Source organism: Chrysemys picta, chromosome 2 (genome assembly GCF_011386835.1).
Source record: "Chrysemys picta bellii isolate R12L10 chromosome 2, ASM1138683v2, whole genome shotgun sequence".
NCBI lineage: Eukaryota > Metazoa > Chordata > Testudines > Emydidae > Chrysemys > Chrysemys picta.
Genome location: NC_088792.1, coordinates 98606617 through 98628761, shown reverse-complemented (window position 1 = coordinate 98628761; position 22145 = coordinate 98606617). Strand labels below are relative to the sequence as shown.

The 22145-nt window shown below is 40.7% G+C and overlaps 1 protein-coding gene across 4 annotated transcripts in view; it reads right to left on the bottom strand.

Annotated features, from left to right (window-relative positions):
* The window catches only part of HECW1 (HECT, C2 and WW domain containing E3 ubiquitin protein ligase 1), a 419038-nt gene that overhangs the window by 39771 nt on the left and 357122 nt on the right, over positions 1 to 22145 (bottom strand). For all 4 annotated transcript variants that reach the window (XM_065583851.1, XM_065583849.1, XM_008169652.4 and 1 more), the window contains 5 exons: positions 15380 to 15463; positions 14089 to 14198; positions 11554 to 11674; positions 9853 to 9966; positions 6806 to 6958 (listed from right to left, as the gene is read on the bottom strand). In XM_065583851.1, coding sequence (XP_065439923.1) covers positions 6806 to 6958; positions 9853 to 9966; positions 11554 to 11674; positions 14089 to 14198; positions 15380 to 15463 — 582 coding nt within the window. The remainder of the gene's footprint in view (positions 1 to 6805; positions 6959 to 9852; positions 9967 to 11553; positions 11675 to 14088; positions 14199 to 15379; positions 15464 to 22145) is intronic.

Here is a 22145-nt window from a genome sequence, read left to right as displayed (position 1 = left end):
CCTGACTCTCAGTGCTCATACAAATGGATACATCCATGGACAAATTCGAAAAAGAAAAGCAAGGGACACTGAACCAGATTTTCAGCTGGTGTAAATTGGCCCATTTTCATTGAAGCCAATGCAGCTAGGTGAACTTACAGCTGCTCAAGGCTTAGCCCTCTGTGTTTAAAACCATAACCACGTCTATGTGGTCCATCTTAAATCTCTGCACAAACAGAGGTTGTTTACAGCACTCAGGTTCTCCAAAATGCTTCCACTACATAAGTGTCTTCAGCCTTGTAGAAAGTGAACACCCACCAACACCTAGTGGTCAGGTGGGGATTGGCTGGTCATCTGACCATTGAAAACACAATACTGCCCTCCAGTGCTCCCACTCCAAGGGTTTCCAGTCCCCCCCTTTAACACAGCCAGGACTTTGAGGTCTGGGCCCTTGAATAGTGGAGGTCTTTTCCAGTTGGGATCTCACCCATGGTGAAGGCTCCTGTTGTTATAAGGTCCTCTTGGAGTGGGTAGGCGAGCCAGGGCTCATACTCTCCATCGGGCTCTGGTCCAGGGCCCAATGGTGGGGCAGCTACACTCTGTACATTGGGGTGCTAAGCAGCTGCCTCCCCCCAGACCACTTCCTATCCCAGTCTCCTTTAGCTTCTCAGAGTAAATCACAGAATCTTCAGTCAAGTCTCTGACCTGCACACTCAGTCACCTGCCTAGCCTTGAGGTTTGCTCAGGTCTGCATTGTCACGTCTCAGGCAATGAGCACCTGGCAATACTTTCCATCTGCTCCCTTCCACTGCCTGCCTCCCCTGGAGCTATGCCCAAAGCTGTTCCTTAACCCGCTGCTCTCAAGTCTGGGGTTTGCATACCCCATCACAAGCCTTTATTTAACAAAAAAAGCAAGGAACTGTCTGAGAGATCAACTCAGTCTTAGGGTATTTCTAGCACATTCTAAATATTTATAAAATAGCCATGGCATTGCAGTACCAGTATCCAGGTACACAAGTGATCTAGTAATTGTGAAGTCCATAAATGCCTAATCGTGTCAATAAAAATGCTGTCATTAACCCTTTCTGAAAACAAAGATGTTTTAAATTAGCATAATCCTCTGGGTCTCCTGATGACATTTTATGTCTGATTTTTGTCTGTTCATATAAATTTTATGGTTCTCTGGGAAGAGATGGGGTAATCTTTTGTTCCTTTAATTGCTGTCTCTGATTTATATTTACAAACCACCAGTGAACCAAAATCCTAAAGCAAACGGATTATGGAGATGGGTAGGATAAAAGATCAACTAAGATCTTGGCTACATTTGTGGCAGAGTGTAATGTATGTGTAGCTACATGCCATATTGAAAAGCAGACTGTGTCCACACTGTCATGTGTAGCTACACATGGCAGGGATAGGCTTTGGCAGGGGGCAGACAGCAGGGAAAGTCACTGCAGTGGGGAGCTGCCTGAGTCTTTCCCTGCTGCCCCTCCTCCCTGCCAGAGTCTTTCCCCACTACCAGAGCTTTTCACTGAGGCAGTGGGAAGGCAGCACAACTTTATACTGCTTAAAATAGCAGTGTAGACGGGGGAGGCACTGCTTGGGTGTACAGAGAGCCATGTAGAGTACATACCCTAAGATTCTGGCATGTCAGTACTCTACACGCCTAAGCACTGCCTCACTATCTACATTGCTATTTATACCCGGGCTAGCTGGGCAGTGTCTGTACTCTACACATTGCCATATATGTAGACATACTTTAAGTGATCTAGGGACAGAAGCCCTATATATTTAACAGTAAAATGTTCAAATCAAGTTGATCCTGCTGCTGAAAGCTGGGTGCAATAAATTCATTTATTTCCCTCTAGACCTGCTGGAGTTTTCTCAGTCAATATGACGGAGTTCAGTGATATGAGGGAGTTCTATTGAAATCAATAGTGTTACACTGGGGTGAGACTGCTGTGAGAGAAGAATCAGGCCCAGTCTCTAGGATTTTCCTTGTTACTACAGTTAAGTGTGCATCAGACATTTGTAAACAGACAGACACAGAAAGAGAAACAGGATTATAGCTACATTTTGGGTAATCACTTGAGCAATGAAGAAGCACTGATATGCCATTGTTTGGGTCTGGCAAAATGTATCTTTGTCCATCTGCACAGATCTGATTACAGAACTGCAGTCTAGTTCTGCAACCCTGCCTAATAATGGCTAGAACCTTCCTCCTTAAAAAGTCCCACTGATTTCATGAGACTACCCAGAGACTACCCAGAGAGTAAGGAAAATCCCACCTGAATAAGAGTGGCAGAATCAGGCCCATAGGGAACACAATGAGAGGCACTGACTATTTTATACCATTATGTCTAGCAATGATTCCAAGGTGTGTTTACAGGTGTGTATTTGTGCGCATGCACGCGTCTTGATATTTCCCACATTATAAACCAGTTGCTCGCTGAAGGCACTGAATCTTCTTCAAGCCTTTCAAGCAGAGTTGGGGTGTTTACTAATGCGAGATACACAAAATTGAACAAGAAAAGAGAATAAGCAGAAATTTCTGTCTGAGAAGATACATCTTGAGGTCGGGCAACAGAGAGAAAGTTCCCTTCCTCCACTTTTCACCTCATGGAAAGCAAACCTAATAATCTTTGGCGCTTAAGTTAAACTTCCAAATTTACAATGTTTGAGTGGGTTAGAAATAAGACAAATAAGTTTTCCCATCTCTAGGATAGAGAAAGTTTTGATCCTATCACAACGGTTGTGTTTTTGCAGTGCCTTCCTACTGATGGTTCAGATGACTATTGCGAAATATCAGTGTCTTGTGTCTCTCTGCACTCTTTTAACCTTTGATCCAGTCCCATATGGACTTCATCATCTAGAACGTCATAAGCACAAGAAAGCCAGGAAAACCACCAGAGCAAAAGCATCTCTGTATACTCACGAATAAATGACTGACCATGGACCCCAATGAGTTAGTGCTATTGCAAAACTGAAAGCCATTTCAAAATTCTTTCCAAGGAATGTTAACAGGGAAGCAAGTAAGAAGCTGCTGTCACAGGCTTTTTGGAGCCTTTTATTAATACGCTAAGAATTCAGCATTATGATAGAGAACTAGAGGATTTACTGAATATTATATCCAACTTAGTTGCAGGTCAGTAGAGAACTTTTTAACATTTCCAATTATCCTTTCTCCCAGCATGCACTGGGTCTGATAGAAAACCTGGGATGGCCTGTTCACGGGCTCTCTCTACTTCAATTGCCCCACAGACCTGGTCAAGAACACAGAGGGGATCTTTCTGGGTCATTGCCTACAATCATTTTCTTTCTACCAAAATGGTAGAAAACACATGCCACTGGACTTGGTTAATTTATTTGGGGAAAGAAGGACTTCTTCAGCAAGTGTGTCATGTTATTTTCAGCAGACAGGGAAAGCCTTCACCTTCTGAAGCCTGTACAAGCGCAGCTGTTATATATTGCCTAAATACCATCATGATTGGTTGCTTTATAAATATTCAGACAGGTAGCTATACAGGCTGACTAGATAAGATATAATGACTTATTATTGCGTGGATTAAGAAGAATCAATATGGTTATGGATCCAAGGTATAATCTACTACATACAGCCAACATTTTCTCATTACACTTCTTCACTCTAGAGAGAGATTTAATTAGATTCCTTTCAGATATTTTTTCTTTCCATTGCTGTAATTTCTAAACATGAGTATGTGTGATATCTCTTAGTTTTGTGCATACAACATTTACACGAGACCTGGAAAAAAGTCTTATTAAGTGGAAGCTTGTAGGAAAAATGTTAAATCTCAGTTTCTCCATAAATGAGAAATATTTTCCAGTCTATGTCTCTATTTTCACTTGGCATACACATGACTACTCTGTTCTTTGATGTGCTCACTCTGGATTTGGAATGTTGTTTGCACAAGGAACAAGGCATGAAATAAGTCATTACTGGGGGGAGAACTAAAACTTTTTGGCTGGGAGAGAAAATGTGGATTTCTCAATTCCCCCAGCCTGGACAACAGTTAATATTTTCTAATGTATGTTTTATCCCAAACTCATCAGCATTCATTTAAGCATACCGCAAGAGAAAATTCCAACAGCTGTTGCTAAAGATGCCTTTTGCACTATGTACCTCTTGATAGGACTTGCAATATTTCCAAAAAGAAAAAGGGACCCAAGGACAGATTTCATGTGGATGATAAGCTGTTTGCACAACTGAAAGTCTGCCATAAATAAGTTACAAGGCTCAAGGAAACCCCAAACCTGAAACAATCTGTGATTGTGTAATTTTTGTGACTGACCTCAAACTTTAAAGTTTAAAACGACTCTAATATTAATACTTTACACTTATCCAGTGACTTAAATCTGAGGCTCTCAAACCACTTTACATATATCAGTAAATTAGGTATTTCACAACAAATCTGGAAGCGAGAGGACTATTATTGTCCCCAGTGCTAAGATACTATGGTAAGGGGGGGCCCATAACAAACCCTAAGATAAAACTCTTATTATTAAAATGTATCTACCATTGATTTCAATGGGAACCAAATTAGGACAATGCTGAGAGCTTTAAAAAAAGTCCCACTCCTCACACACAAACAACCACAGGCAGGTTTATAATCTATCCTCAGATATATTAGTCTATATACCCTTAATGGATTAATTCCATTCTTTGGACTTTAAAACGCTGGGTCCAAATTCTGCCTCCGATGGATGCATAGTCAACTGGAGTTGCATGTGTATATCTGAGGTTAAATATTGTCTTTATATTAATAGCAATCTATTAATCAGTATGCATAGCAAGAGAAAATGTATCTGGATACTAAAAGCCAGCTGTGAAACTGATCAGGCTGATTATGAGATTTTGGCCTCAGCTAATTATATCCACAAGGGTTCAAGAGCTGTTACTGAACAGCCACCAAATTGTTTATTTTCCCCTTGGCTCTTGCAAACCTCCCATATTTTGGTTTACAACTCCTTTTGCTACTCACAAGGCCCTCCCTTTGCATGATTGACTCATCCTTCTGGCCAATGATGGCTGAACATGTATGTCTCTGTATTATATATTTTCTATACACAAAGAGCAACCAAGTACTTTCAGTCTACATTAACTCCATTTTATATTACGAGGACAACAAAACGAGAGAGAAGAAAAGTAGGAGAGAGCACAGTGTGTGTCTCCTCTCCAACCGGCTGTATTGTATCACACTTGAGGACAAAATGGCTGCTAAACTCTTCTCACAGGAAGAATTCTTAGAAATTGGAAAGGTGCAGTACATAGAAAACAAAATACATCCATTTCATAGCTACAGCCCCTGAACTCTGGAGCTCATCAACCATGCTTAAAAAGCAGATGGAAGGCTTTGCGTTTCTGCCATCAGAAACTAGGCTAGCCATAGGAAGCATTGTAATATCTGAATTGAGCACTCATTGAGAATGATGGTGGGGAGGCATTCTGATATATGTATTACAGATCACAAGTCATCGATCCCATGGTACTCAACTTCATGAGAGTGGTGATGTACCAAACATTTATTTCAGACACCGCTGTTGCATCCCAGGCATCTATATATATATATTACCCATCCACTGCAACCACATACCAGATCCCAAATGGAACAATTTACTGCTATGAGACTTCCTACTGCCTGCCCTAAGCTAATGGGATGGAGGAAGTGTTTACAAGAACAGAAGGACATATGGAACTCACAGCTTGAATGAGGTATGTATTATACTCTACTAAAAAAAAAACCCCTTCTGATGTGAGTTACTGAGATTCCCCCAATAAAGAAAAACATCAATAGGAATAATTGATATGTCAATGTTTTGCTAACATGATGAAATCCCAACAAGTGCTTCTGTTCATAGGGAACAAATAAAGCTCGGAATCGGCTGCCCACAGTTCAGTGCACCACATCTGAAATTATCAAAAGGAAAACAACTCCCAAAAGACAGAGAGATGCAGAGGCAGACAGTAAACTGAGAAGATCAGAATCCTTTCCGTAGACACACAATAAAAACAAATGTGAAGCAGCAAACTGATTCTCAACATATACACTGTAGGTGAGGAAAGCCCATTCTTACTGGTCCCATCACACAAAAACTGAGCTATTTCAGAGGCTACAGCATTATTTAGGGCTAAAGTGTGCTGTTCAGGCACAGCCTGCAGTAGTGGGCAATGTGGGATATTCCATCCCAGCAGGAGCACCTGGAGGCATGCCACAGGCAGGCACAGTGCTGCCTGGAGTGCAGAGACAGCACAAATATTACTCTTCGATGGGGAGCAATATGGGGCTTCAATGTCTGGACACAAAGCCAGGTGGCTAGTTGGCATTGGGGGGGCAGAGCCACAGTCATGCCACTCCCAGCCCCCTCTGGGCTTGCTGAGTTCTTGCATTCAAGTGACTTGGAGAACAGCAATTGTACCTGGCCTCTGCACAGGAGTGCAAGGAGAGCAGGATAAAAGAAAGCTCCTTGAATCTTCTTACTCTACTAAATCTTGCGTACTCACACATGGGCACAAACAATGCCTTAGCGTCAGAGCATGCAGTGATAAGTGATAAGTGCATTTCAGTAAAAGGCCTGTTAACTCCTCCTCTTTCAGACCCTATTATTTTATCTACACACAGACATTCCCTCTTTCTTGCTTTCTTCTCCTGCCCCATTTCTAAAGAATCTCACTCCCCCCGAAAATGGTAGGAATGGGATTTAGATACAACCTGATGTAAACTGACAGCATTTGTAACACATGTGCCCTTCATCATGGGATCCAACTGGACTGTTTCATTCTGCTTAACATTTATACGGCAGACCTTACCATTCAAGGTGGTTTTCCACAAACGCAGACATGGGGCTGATCTGTACAGTGTAAGTGTCATTGGCTGAATACTCAAACAGGCCATAGTAAGGATTGAAGAGCTCCTGAGACAGAAGGAAGAAGAACTCTCGGGAGGGACCACTGTAGTCCAAGCTGGAAAGGAAATTCAGATAAAATGAGTCTCATTCCTAGCTGTGTGCATTTCATGCTTTGCATCTGCACTGGCTAATGTCTTACTTGCAGACAATAATTTCTAACATGTTTGCTGATGCTAATTCTCCTCTCCAAGGACTACTTTTTAATTTTAGGAAGAGACCTCAGCAAGTCATGATGCATAAGCTGCATTATTCCCCAACTAGCATTCCTGGAAGGTATCATGACACAGACATCCCTGAATATAGCTTTCTCCTATATCCCCTTTGTTCCATGCGGTAATAATTAGCTACTGCACAACATCCCTTCTCTCAGCTGGGCAGCAAGTGAGACAAGACTTCTCACATTTCCTTGCTCTGCAGGGCGCTATCTGCTTAATTCTGAACACCTAGATTCATGGTCTGGGTAGCTCACACGGAGGCGTAAAAGAGGGTTACTTACTTCCTGCATGAGTATGCAATCTGAAGCACATTCCAGTCCCAAGATATCAAACCTTGGGTACTTTCTTACAATGCATGGTTGTGGTCCCTCAAGTCAAGGATGAACATGACTGGGTCCTAACACAACTCTCTCTCCTGTAAACTGGTATGGTGATTTTTCACTTGGTAAACATGTGCTTTTTTAGTTTTCTGGTGGTTTCAAGTTTATTTGTATCTTGGGGAGCGGCATTTACATTTAAACTAAGGCTTGCTGTCTGGGTTTATGACTTCTCTCTTTAAAGGGTCACTCTCCATTTCTTTCTTTCTTTCTTTCTTTCTTTCTTTCTTTCTTTCTTTCTTTCTTTCTTTCTTTCTTTCCTTTTAAATCAGACCTTTTTCAATTATCTCAACTATTTAAAAAATGCTTCATGAATGCATTAATCCCAAACAAGATGGATTTATTAAAAACAGACTGTCCTGCAATAATGTTAGGCAGCTTTTATGGTTAGTCTAATATAAACCTCCACACAGTAATAAGAAAGAACCACTTGCAGCCATAAATCATTTAATGCCAAAATGGTTTCTGAGACAGGCATTACTTTTTACATTTAATAAATTCAAAGGAGGTGGAAAATTCTGCAGCTGGATCAGCCTACTCTGTAATAAGGCTGAAGTTATAGTAGCATAATTGCAAGTGGCTGTATGTCTGACTCATTCACGTTGGAAGGAGGCACAAGGCAGTCTTGCCCACTTTCAGTGCTACATTTTGATATGGCCCTTTAACTCCTAGCAGCTCTGACTCTTAAGTATGCAGTCAGATTAAAGCCATGAAAGTGAAGGACATTGGACCAAATTATTCTTCTGGTGTAACTCCACTGATTTCAGTGGAGTTACACTGGATAAAAATCTGGCTCAATTAATATAAAGATATGGGGCTAGATTCGCTATGGCTGGTGCAAGGTGGTATAAATTAAACCTGCCTGCTTCTCTAAAATCCCTCACAGGAGCCCTGCACTGAAGGCTTCTGGGAGATATATTAATTCAACACATTCCCTTCACAGCCAGCGCTGCCCAATTTATGTGTTGTGCTGGCTCCCCCTATGTACCTCACATTGCCAGGAACATGGGTCGTTGAGGGCACTTTGCACCATTAAATCTGCTCACCTCCTCACTTTCCACATTAGGGTGCCTCCAACAGGATCTTTGGCCTCAGATTTAAATGAATTCGATTTTTATGATTTGCAGGATACTGTGCCAAACATGGTAGAAGTTATTGGGAATTAGGGGGAAATACCTAGTAAAGTTCATTAAATGGGCCATTGTTAGCATATTAGAACCATTCTCCAGATGAGTAAACTGAGACAAAGGAAAGGTTAATGATTTACCCTTGGTCACACTGTAAGGTGGCTGCAGAGTCAGGGACAGAACTTGCTATAACAGAACTTCTCTAACTTTTAGATGACACTGACTCCATAGATGTTCACAAATTAAGGGGTTAATAAAGTCCATAATATCAACAGCACTAAAAGTAACCCCCTTTCTGACTGGTGATTTACTCTGTTTTCATTTTATCTCCAGATGAACTAAACTCTACAGAACTCTTCACTTGATCTGTTAGCAAGTTCAATCAGCAGCGATTGCTGTGCACTTTGCCAGCTGCCTCAATATCTTTGGAGCTGAAACTGTATCTCCCTTTTTGTCCCTAAATCTTTTCTGTGTTTCTATTAAGAGATTGTACGCACAACACAATTAAAACAGGATTCCAAGCCTTCATTATTTGAAACACTGGAGAGATTCAAAATGTCTTTCTTTAATTAAAGTTTGCAGATGAAACCTCATGTAGAGCGTAACTGTTGATCTGAGGCGTTTGCAAGGTTTGTTTGGATAAGAAAACAAAAACTCAGCTGTTTACTGTAATCTCATCTGAACTACCAGATCTTCTTGGGTTTGCAAGATCAGCCAGGAAGTCTCACAAAAAAGGATGCCTCTAGAGATTTCCAGTACTTTCTGCTTCCGGCTGACAGTAACAATGGCTCTTCTAATAGTATTTATGCTTCTCATTTCAGATAGGGTGAGTGAAGAAAACATTTTTTCAACCACAACAAAGGTTCATTTTAAAGAGGCAGTGAAAATTGCTCATTAAAGAGGAGGATTAACAACCTGATATTTACTCGGGCTAGTGCCTCACTTCCTCCACTGTCCAATGGGGATAATACCCATGGCACCAGGATGGTGAGTTTTAATCAGTTAATGTTTTAGAAGAACTCAGGAACTACAGAAGTGCTCAGCATGGAGAAGTACTAAGTAGTACAAAGGTTTGGGTTGTTTTTAATTTTATATAAACCAGTCCACCTCCCCAGAGGTAATAAGTAAAAACTAATGCACATCAAGAGAGATTCAGCCTTTTCCCAATGCCATACTTGCTTCGCAATGCAATGACTCTCTCACAATTCACAATATTTAATAGTTCCCTACCCTTCCTCTCCTACAAACGTGATATAGAGTTTGTTCCGCTGAAGCTCCTTGCGTGAATAAGCCATCACCTGATTGAAGGTGCCTTCCAGCAAGTGATCACGCCGTATAATTAACCTGCAAAAGAACATAGTAATAAAGATCTTGTTAACCAACACTGCCTGAAACTCTTGAGAAGGGGAGTGAGAGATGCTATTATCAAATATACATAAAGGTAAACAGATGCTATTAAAGGGCCAGACTAAGCCCCAGACTAGGATGCAATTCTATTGAAGTTTATGGAGTTATGCCTGCTTGTGCAAAGGCTGTTTTTGGCCTTTTATTGTTCTTGTTTATTTGTTTAGTTAAGATTTACTCTATGACTGATAGATTTCTCCTCTAAGTGATAGCTGGGTTCAAAATCTTGCTGTACCCCAAAGGCTCTCCATCGCATCTCCTACAGAAATTAGTTTTGCAGATGGGCCTCTGGCCTTTCTACCTTCCTGGTGTCAATTTTGATCTCACACTGGATTTACACCAGTGGACTTCCATGGCATTACTCCACAAGATACACTGGTGTAAGCAAGGGCAGAATCAGTCCTTACCTCTATACACGAAATGGCCCCATTTACTCTCCAAAACATCTTTAATTAATAGCCCAGTTTTTCAAAGATTACTTACGAGCTTGGCCCATTGTAAAAATATCCTCTATACAAGAAGTTCTTATTTTTCATATATAGTTGAAATGTAATGACACTTAGTCCTTTTGGAATGTTCTTCATGTCTGCCTTGGCAGGACTATGAAGGGGATAACCAATGGCTAGAGCTCCTCAGACAGTGCAAGAATAGTTTGATGATGACATTTGCCTAGAATAAATTGACTGGTTTTCAGTTATATTTTCCACAACACATGGGGTTTGGTATGAAGCCAGCCTGATGCATGAATTCAACCAGATGCCCAGAAATACCTTAGAAGCATACAGTGCGTTAGGCAATTACTATAACTATCCATGGAAAATGGTGCAGAGAGGCAAGCCAGCTACCAGGCTGTTTGGAATGTGAACTCCACAACTGAGTGACAGAGAATTACAGGGTCAGATCCCAAAAATATATTAACAAAACGAATAAAGAGCTAGTCTAACTAATATTTAGGTGCAATGGGGAATAGAAAGCAATTGATAGGACCTGATTTTCAGCAGTGCTGACTGAACACCTGCACTGCCAGTTCAAATCAATGGGAGCTGTAGGTACTCAAGCCCACAATGTCTACAACAATCAGGGCCAAATTTTCATCCTGAGTTACATTGACATGTCAACTCAGAGTAAATCCAAAGGATTTGAAGTTACTTCAGAATTGTAATAGTGTATTGGCCCAATATCATTCACATTTGTCTAACATGTTATTTCTCTACCATTACTGGTATAGCTAGAAATACCAACATCTCCTTAAAATAGGTAGAGGAGGAGTGTAGGAACAAATGGATCCATGAGAAATAAAGCACCCCAGATATAACCCTCTTGTTGGCCTATTTTCTTGTTTACGTGTGTGTGTGTGTGTATACACACACTTTTCCTGGATAAAATACATCATCTAATGTTTCATTCCTGACCCACGATAATGATGTATCTTCACATATATCCGATCAATCTCCTGATTCATTACTACAGTGACAAGACTAAGATGCATCATGTTAAATTATTTTAATCATTTGACATAATACTCACTTAATTTTACCTGGACCTTGCCCATATCCTTTGGCTTCAAGTTTTCGATAGAAATTGCGTAACTTGGCTTCAAAGTCTCTCCTATATGGAGAAGGCGCTCTTGCGCTAGCTCGCTGTAATCCTAGAAGGGAAAAGAGCAAAGTCATAGAGTTTAAAAATCTTTTAAAGAGGGTCTTATTCATACACCTGGTGTTTTCAGTTACAACTTGCTAGAAAATATTATATGAACTTTTATTGGTACATGTAGAATTTTTGAGTGCTCATTATTTTCATGTTCTATTTGTCATTAATGCAGCCATCAGTTACTATAATTCTGTGGTTCCCAACACTTCTGGACAGCTGCATCATCTTACCAAGATGATGGTTGTGGTCCCTTTATGCTTCCTGAGCCTTCAATTCTCATTGACTTGAATGGAAAGTCAATGGGAGTGAGGTGTCTATATACTCCTGAAAATCTCTCTCCTCACCATCTTCCAGGAGATCTCATTATCTGGCAGGATTAAACCTTTGAATCCAAAGCAGCACTTCTAGGGGGCCCAGGCCTGGCTGGGAATTGGGTTTTTCTGGGTTAAACACCTTCTGTATATTAAAGACATTCAGCTATAAACACAGAAACCTTTGTGGCATAAGAGAGGATTTCTGTCAGCAAGAAGTCTTACATTTTCACATTAACAGTAGATTTTCAGCAATTTGGGACCTGTTTTGTTTTGAAGTCTGAATTCTGAAAGCAGCCGATTAGTTCTGTTGTGTAAATGAGCATCATAGCAATCAGTATTAGAGAATGGGATCCATGAAATCTCATTTCCCTATCTCTTTAGAGGAGACAATGAAAACAAGTCCTTTTATGAGAAATTTGGCAGAAAAGCCTCCAGAAGAAGGAAACAATTTTACATTTAGTTGAAGCACAAAGTATCTGTGAAGACTCATTTGTAGCAACAGAAGGACATTACTATTTGACTCATGATAAAACAGAAAGGCACATTTATATAGCATTCAAGGAGAATCCCTAGTGAAGCTTCTCTTGTTCTGTCAGAATATTTTTTACACCACACTGGTTATTTTGGGTTGCTGCAACCAGTAGTACAGGTGAACAAATAGTACATTCACTCAAATCAATCATAGAATATCAGGGTTGGAAGGGACCTCAGGAGGTCATCTAGTCCAACTCCCTGCTCAAAGCAGGCCCAATCCCCAGACAGATTTTTACCCCAGTTCCCTAAATGGCCCCCTCAGGGATTGAACTCACAACCCTGGTTTTAGCAGGCCAATGCTCAAACCACTGCCCTGTCATATCATATCATATCATATTACCAGCTTTCCACAAAAAACGTTAAAAGCCACCGCATGTCTCTCAACACACCAATGAGTGAGGATATTGGTCAAATGTTTAAATCTCATGCAAACTGGAGATCTGCCCCTATTACATCAGTAGTCGGTACAGGTGCAAATCCCTGCTGAGGACATTAAAACCCACAATTTGCACTGAAGTTTATCCCTGCTTGAAATCAGCGAATCCAGTGGTAACAACAGGAAATTTTTCAAAGATGTGTAGACAAGACGTCAGTGTTTTTCCCCAAAAATATTAAGACTGGTATTTGCAAAGTCATCAGGGCATTTGGCACTCAATTCCCATTAACTTTAATAGGAACTGGATGTCCAAATAGCTCAGGTGGCTTTGAAAATAGCCTACACTGATTTAAGATCATATTCCTGGGATGTCACTCAAAATGACCACCAAACCAGTTGCATGGTGGAGGTGCAGGCAAATGCAGTCTTCTTCTGAGTTAGGGTTGGGTGTTTTAGCTAAAGGGAGCCACCTGCTGCTCAAATTCCTTGGCATAGACAATATTTCAGAGATACACAGAACTTGGAAACAATCTTCTACAAATGGATACCTTTTTGGAAAACATGCTTTAGTCAAACATAAGTTATGGGTCTCAATACAGGGTAACTGGGTGAAATTATCTAGCCTGTGACATGCAGGAGGTCAGACTAGATGATCTAATGGTCCTTCCTGGCCTTAAAATCTATGAATCTTGGGAGAAGGAGCAATCTTGGAAACACTGTCCAGTTGGATATTAAGTTTGGCCTACAGTTGTTTACTGGAGTTCTGAAAGCTTTGTCATACATATGTGATTTGGACTTTGCTTTTCCCATCTAATATCCATATTCAAGAATGTATTACATGTCAATAGATTAGACTCAGAACACAGAATCCCCTTCTCAGTCTAATCTCCCCTAACCATTTGGAAGCTGGGACCATATTTTCTTCTCCTTGGACAATCTCTGATTCCCACCATGCTGCTAGCATCAGTGTCCCATGAGACAAATGAAAGTGACAGCATTCTGTGTATTAACCAAACACTCCAGCAGAAAAATTGTCTGGGGCCAATTCTCAACTGGTATAAACTGTCACAGCTCCTTTGAGGTCAATGAGATACAACAAATTACACCAGCTGAGACCCACCCCTCTGTGATTATCAGATGGAGAAGCACAACAAACACAAGAGCTTGTGTTGTTTCCCCTCCATTTACCTGGAGAGTTCTGAGGTGAGGAACAGGGCGAACAGCGAGGAGAGAAGCTGTAGCCAGGGTGGAAGGCAGCCTGCAAGGGTATGTAAGACATAATATCCTCTTCAAAGAGGCTGCAAGGAAAAATGATAGAGACAGGCCCTGTTTACTCTCATTACACAGGAAGAAGCACAAGAATTCGGTACAGCAGAATTCTATTATAAGGATCTGTTTGGGCAGCCCTTCATTTGATCATGACTTACAACATAATAATCAGTACCTACAGATGCATAAAACAGTGATCTTCCCAACCAGGCATGGTCTCAAGAAGCAAAGACTTCATTTTAGCATAACAAAGTGAGTTCCATTAGGCATTTTCATGCCAAGACAGTGCCAGATCGGATGGATGAGCCAAGGTTTGAGGCAATGGTAAAAGTAGCAACATCCAGTGGTCAAAAGCAAGAACAGGGGATACATATTGATACACAAATTGTTTCCCTTTTGATTACGATTTGTCTTGGTCATATATTTTGCTATAGCCACTGCATGGCGCTCTGACCATCTACATCAAGGTATAGGTAGTGGGAGCAAGTCATGTACTTCTTGCATTAGATAGAGTGGGCTATGTAACTCCAATCAAAAGCAAGTTGGGTGGCATGTGTTTTAGTGTAAACACAGGCCAATAGAGAAATGTAATCCTTCATTGTGTTGAGCCATATAAATTAAATTATCCTAGGCTCTAAAGCGCTAATTTCATTGGTGCTCCAAAAGATGCAAAGACCCTGCCTACATTACTAAGGCGTTGCCTCCAATACATAGTAATGGTTGTTCACTCCACTGTAGCTCAGCTCAGCTCTTCCTTAATGTGAAATAGCCTCCTGGATAGCACTGCCAGTGGCATAATTGACATTCCTATAATGTGCATCTGACTGTTTTTCATAGAGGTGTGAACCACATTTCTGCATTTCAAAATGCCACAGGAAAATTTAAAATGTCATTTCTAATCTGATCCTTAAAGCCAAAGCCTTACCATTCAGTGCAATCGGAGGGTAAAGTTCATTGTGCCAGTGGGGACTAGTTTCTGGAAAGTATGATTTGACACATATATTATGGTTGAATTATTATGAAAACCAACTGGCTATCAGGACAAATGAATCCCTGTGTAATCATGATAGGGCCCTAGCAGAGATCAGCCTAGATTTAATAAATTCTGTCAATCACCTAAAATATGTCAAAAAAACATAGGGTGGAGACAGCTAACCAGCTTCTTGCGTACCATGAGTGACAAAGTTCTGGTTTTGTTCCAATTGATTACCTCAGTAGAATTACTAAATCTGCATCACAGGACAACTTTTCAAGCCCATGTGTACCCTCTGTCCGAATGTAATGGATCTTCTCCCTGGAAAATTAATGACAAAAGGGGGGAAAGAAATCTCATCATTGTCAAACCATAAGATAGGGATGGATTATTTTTTCCTCGCTGCTTCTTTAGTTCCTTTTTGCTCTTCTCAAAAAGATAGCAAATAGAAATCCCTATTGCCTGAAAACATTTTTCAAATCTGAACAACCAAACCTATAAAACAACATTCTTTAAATCATACCAGCAGTCTGTCCCCAAAGCAGGAGTCACATTTTAGAGAGCAAGATGATTTCCTTATCCCTAGAGCTTATGTGTAACACTGCAGTTGACATCATTGACAGATGAAAGTTCGCCTCTGTGGAGGCTATACCTAATATACAACATTTTCTTAACAGAGTTGTATATACGCCCTATACTTTACATGTTTCAGTCCCAGGTTGGCCTCATTCATGCCTTTCCAATTTCTATAGTAAAACTTGTAGGACAATTATTTATTTTAAAATTAAAATAATTGCTACATATGAATTTACTGTTCATTAAAGTTGCTTGATTGACAGCCCTGGGGACTGAAGTCCTATCTAGAAACCAAATGAGCCTGGCTCTGATCTTACTGACACTGTTATAAATAAAGAATAATTCTATGGAAGTCAATCAATGTAAAACTGCTGTGTGTAAGATCAGAATCAGACCCAATGAGCATGGCAGCAGTATTGTAACCATCAAACGGGCCTACCAGTGTGCCTCTGGAAAAAGGGGTAAACAGTGAGGTGGCAAAATTTGCAGATGATACAAAACTACTCAAGATAGCTAAGTCCCAAGCAGACTAAGAAGAGCTACAAAAGGATCTCTCAAAACTGGGTGACTGGGCAACAAAAAGGCAGATGAAATTCACTGTTGATAAATGCAAAGTAATGCACATTGGAAAACATAATCCCAACTACACATATAAAATGATGGGATCTAAATTAGCTGTTACCATTCAAGAAAGAGATCATTGTGGATAGTTCTGTGAAAATATCCACTTAATGTGCAGCGGCAGTCAAAAAAGCGAACAGAATGTTGGGAATCATTAAGAAAGGGATAGATAATAAGACAGAAAATATCATATTGCCTCTATATAAATCTATGGTACACCCACATCTTGAATACTATGTGCAAATGTGGTCGCCCCATCTCAAAAAAGATATATTGGAATTGGAAAAGGTTCAGAAAAGGGCAACAAAAATGATTAGGTGTATGGAATGGCTGCCATATGAGGAGAGATTAATAAGACTGGAACTTTTCATCTTGGAAAAGAGATGACTAATAGAGGACATGATAGAGGTCTATAAAATCATGACTGGTGTGGAGAAAGTAAATAAGGAAGTGTTATTTACTCCTTCTCATAACACGAGAATTAGGGGTCACCAAATGAAATTAATAGGCAGCAGGTCTAAAACAAACAAAAGGAAGTATTTTTTCACAGAACGCACAGTCAACCTGTGGAACTCCTAGCCAGAGGATGTTGTGAAGGCCAAGATATAACAGGGTTAAAAAAGAACTAGATAAATTCATGGAGGATAGGTCCATCAATGGCTATGAACCAGGATGGGCAGGGATGGTGTCCCTATCCTGTTTGCCGGAAGCTGGGAATGGGCGACAGGGGATGGATCACTTGATGATTACCTGTTCTGTTCATTCCCTCTGGGGCACCTGGCATTGGCCACTGTTGGAAGACAGGATACTGGGCTAGATGGACCTTTGATCTGACCCGTATGGCCGTTCTTATGTTTCAATGTAAATATAAAAGGACTACTTCAAGGAGAAAAAGAATAAATCATTCTTCATGACCAATTAATCCCCGGGGTCTCTGCTGGGAATACAAACTTGTGAATAAATTAGTGCCAATAGGGGTGGTTGTTTGGGGCTCAGTCCTGAAATATGAAAAGCATTCTGTCACTGATCAAGCAATCTTTAAGCATGTGAGTGGTCCAGTGGGACATCATTCATTCCAATATTAAGTCAAATGGGACTACTCGTGCCTACAGCTAAACATGTGTTTGAATGCTTTGGCGCATTGGGGCCAGAATGCTAGGTGCCTTGCAGATCAAGCTCAGTCTGAAATGAACACTTGTCTGCTGGGAACCTGTCTAAGATCACCAAGCCCATTCCACAAAAGTTGGTGAACGGCCATCTGATAGTAGCTTTGGGTCACTACTGACCTAAGGTGGAAACAAAGCAGTGACCTAGAGGTGAAAGGCTCAATATCCTGTTACAAATTTCATTACATATCCACAAAGCTGTCTAGTCCCCATCATTAGTCAATGTTGTTCTCTGCTGAAAAAGAGATAAAAGCGTTTCCTGTTCTCTAAGGGATAAGAACTCAAATTACAGAAGTGAAAAAAGTCTAGAATAATTTGATGGCGATGATAAAAATTCTCAATTACAAAAATGTACATCTTAAATAATGGAGGCATTTTTCATTCTCTCCCTCAATCTATTAGCATTACATTCTTCCTGGAGGCAGCTCTAATCCTTTACACCCAAAGAACTCTTTGTCTGATCTTCATAGGTAAATGATTAGTCATCAAGGCCAGCAAAACTCCCAGAGAGAAATCTCACCGGGAAAACGTGGATGTTCTGTTTTGTTACGCTGGTTACAGTGTGGCATTTATTGAATCCTTGGGCCAGATCCTCAACTAGTATAAATTGGCATCACTCCATAAAAGCCAATGGATAGAAGCTGATTTACACCAAATGAGGATCTAGCACCAAAAGATGATCATTCTGTTTCTTTTTTCTTTTTCATTTCACCCCTTTCATATAAGATGAAAGGAACAGGTGAAATACCTTGATGGCATCAAATGGTTTCATTACTTTGGAAAGAATTTTAAACACATTATTAAGTCCTCAGAGAAAAGAAGTGAAGACGGGAGTGCAATTTAGTAAATAATATTCCTATGTTTCTGTAAAATATAGGGCTTCTCTAGCCATGGCACTACTGTTAGAGTTAAGAGTGAAATTCTGGTGCCATTGAAGTCAATGGGAATTTTGCCATTGTCTTCAATGGAGCCAGGATTTCACCCAAGACCTCTGAAGAATAAGATGGTAATTGTAAGCAAAGATATCTGATCTATAGAGTTTTTGCCATTGAGGCATAAATATAGTGGCCATTGGGTTGTCAATGTGTGCCCACAGATACCACAGTTCTTCCCTATACTTGGGTACCTGTGGAAAATAACTATAATTATATGGACTCCATTAGCAAATGCTGACTCTTCAGTGGTGACCACTTTAACTCAGGCATCTCTTCATTTTTTACATCCTGCTAACAAGGATTTGATTCTTCTTCTAGAGAAAATATATCTGAAATGTAGAACATGAAACAAGGAGGCCAACAGGTGAACTATAAAAAGAGAACAAGGAAAAGAAGGGAATTAGAGGGTAGAGAAAACACTCTTCTGTTTCTTTAGAGAAGCACAAAGAATGACGTGATGAATATGAACATGAAAAAGTTTTGCAATTGTTTTGTGTTTTTAATGAATAAAGCACCCACAAAATTACAAATATATCCAATGATTGTTAAAGTACAAATTATGGCTCCCCAATGCATAACTGTGCTTCCCTTCTTAGTGCCCCCACCCAGGAGTAACCCCATTCTCTATGAGTTCTCAAAGACAATTGCTAATGGTTCCAAGATTACTTCAGTTACTTCCTTAAGAATCCTACAGGGAACTTCATCCAGCCCTGGCTTGAATACACCTAATTTATCTAAATATTCTTTTAACTATTCTTTCCCTATCATGGCTTGCTTCTTTCTCCCTTGTTGTTAATATTAATTGTGTTGAGTATCTGGTAAAAAAATAACTCATTTTGTAAAGACTGAAGCAAAGAGGCACTAAATGCCTTTTTGGTGCTGCCCATTCTCTAGCTCATTTAAGTTCATTCTTAGATGCTAAATGTATCTTTTGGTGTGCCGAGGTAGTATATGGCCAAGATCTTCCTGGGCACTTCACAGTTGGTGGATTATGGTTCTACATCCAGAATAACTGTCCATGAAAGGTTTATTACCTCAGAATTTCTCCAGCCTTCACTTTGTCCACCTGATCTCTATCCTGAATAAGAAGGGGTCACTCCACCCTAAGATGGATGCTGCAGACCCTGAGCATGCTGAATATTGAGAGAGGGTGAAAGTTCAGTTAATTGGAAAGAGCCAAGGAGAGCTAAGATGGCATCCTGGCAAAGAGCCAAGCAGGTGAGGCGGTTGGCAGAATCATAACTCTGAAGGAAACAGCAACAGTGAACATGTGCAGAGTAAAAGAGATGGGAGAAAGGTCAAGCAGACCCAGCCTGAACTAACTTGGGCCAGTTTGGGGATATTTCTTCTGGTAGCTGAAGATGAGGTAATGTGTGTTAGAACAATACAAAAAAAGCTGTGCTGGCAGGCAGTTAGTCAGTCAGGAGCCGGTGAGGAAGGCAGTAATTGGGAGAAGTTGGATGAAGAGATTGGAAATCAAGGAGAAGAGCTACTGCAAGACAGCTTAGAGTTCTGAGGAGAGCTCTGATGAAGAAAAGCACTTACAAGAGCAAAGACAGCAGCTTCAGCAGCAGCCACAATATCAGCAACATTAAAACAAAATAACTAATGCACAAAGGACAGAGAAGCTGCTGGGAGTGAGCTGTGAACAGAGGAAGGGAGCTGTGACACTGCACCACAGATTCTTCATAGCTGTATGATTGTGATATGATTATAACATAATTGTGATGTATCTGGTAAAAGATATGTCTTGTGAAGTGACATTGGAAAAGTTATGACTTGCTTAATACGATTATCCTATTTGTGTGCATGTATCATTTTTGTATCTGAAGTTATGAATATTGATCATGTATCTGTATTTCGAATGTAGTTACACCTGGGTGACACCCACTAGGCAAAATGCTTCCAGTCTAGACAGCTGGTTGTGAAGGGCCTATTCAGGGAAATGGGCCATTAGGGGAAACAACAGGCCTTAGGAGAAGCTTATCCCCCACCTGGTGAGCCTTCCTGGGAATGTTTCAGCCACCCTGTAAGTAATAGCTGCTATGACTCAGCAAGGCAAGCAAGGGCATGTGACCAGACCACATAACACTGAACTCCATTTTGGTACCTGTATTTTTCCACAAACTGGACTGGGAACTGAGTTTGGAACAAAGGATTCCCGACATATGGAAAAGCAATATAAGGCGGGGAGTGACTTCATCTCAGGGCCTCTCTCTCCCCACCCAAGAGAACTCCTGGAAACACCTGAGGAACAAAGACTGAACTGGGGGAAGTGCTGGTCCCAGACTAAAAGGATTTCTAGCCTGTGTATGGACTTGGTGGAAACTCAGTCAGGGTGAGAAATTGCTAATTCAAATCCTAACTAGTATATTAGGGTAGTTTGTGTTTTTGTTTATTTGGTAGGTAATCTGCTTTGATCTGTTTGCTATCACTTAACATCTATCTTTCTGTAGTTAATAAACTTGTTTTATGCTTTATCTTAACCAGTGTATTTTGAGTGAAGTGTCGGGGGGAAAATCTCAGCTTGGTTAACACTAGCTTCTTGTGCATATCTTTCCCACATTGAGGGGAAGGCAAACTATATTAACGAGCTTACATTGTACAGATCCCTGAGCAGTGTAAAACGTTATAATTGTGGGTTTATACTCCAGCAGGGGTGCAAAGTGGGGGAGCTGGGAAATTGGCTGTATGTTCTTGAGTGGCTTAGGTAAAGCACTCAGGTAACTCAGTTGGGCGTGTGGTGCCACCTGCTGTCGTGTTGGGTGATAACAGGGTCTGGTGAGGCTGGCTGAATCTCCAACAAAGCAGTGTGAAAGAGGCCTGCCCAGCTGCAGGAGTTAGAGCCCACAGAGGTTCCCACAGCTCCCAGACTGCACCCTGGGGGTGACAACCCATCACAGGAGTTGACTGAGAATAAACTGCAACAGTAGCAGAGCTGAGCAGCAATAGTGACTAAAGAAGAATACCAAAGAATTTATAAAGTAAGCCTGCCAGTTTTTAAATATAATTTTTAGTGTTTGTAGTCTAGCATAGTATTACGTGTATGCATGAAATGTGTGTGTTTTAATTGTATTTTACTTATGTAAAACTTAAAGTATAATTTAAAACCTGTGGTCAGAGATTTGTTACAAACTGGCCATTTGTAGCAAAGCACTTCTCTTAGAATCATTTAAACTATATGCTATTGTGGTTTGAATGTTTTTTTAATTTGCAATAAGGGACTGCCTCTTATTTAGAATTTGTAGATTACACTGTATTAGGGATTTTTAGTTACTTTAATAAAAAGACACTTTGTTTTGGAAGATATACTGCCTGTGTCAATCACTCTATCGGAAGGTTATAGCCGTGTCCTTTAGTGTTTCCTTAACAACCCCAGAAATTCATACCTCGTGAAGAACAGACTATGGGGCCGATAGGCAGATTATTATAGGGATATCCCAAAATACATTGTTTGGGGTAACAGGTTCACCTCAGGGCTGGGGACTCCTGCAGGCTCTAGGACCCTGTGAGATCGAAGGATCCCAGACCTCAGGCTACAGCCCAAGACAAGAAATCTATACTGCAGTGAAACAGCCACACAGCCCCGCAAGCCCAAGTCAACTGGCATGGGCCAGCCATGGGTTTTTAACTGCAGTCTACACATACCCTTAGAGGATCCCATATTGACTTTGGAGATGTGATTCATGCAAAGGGGGAGTGGCT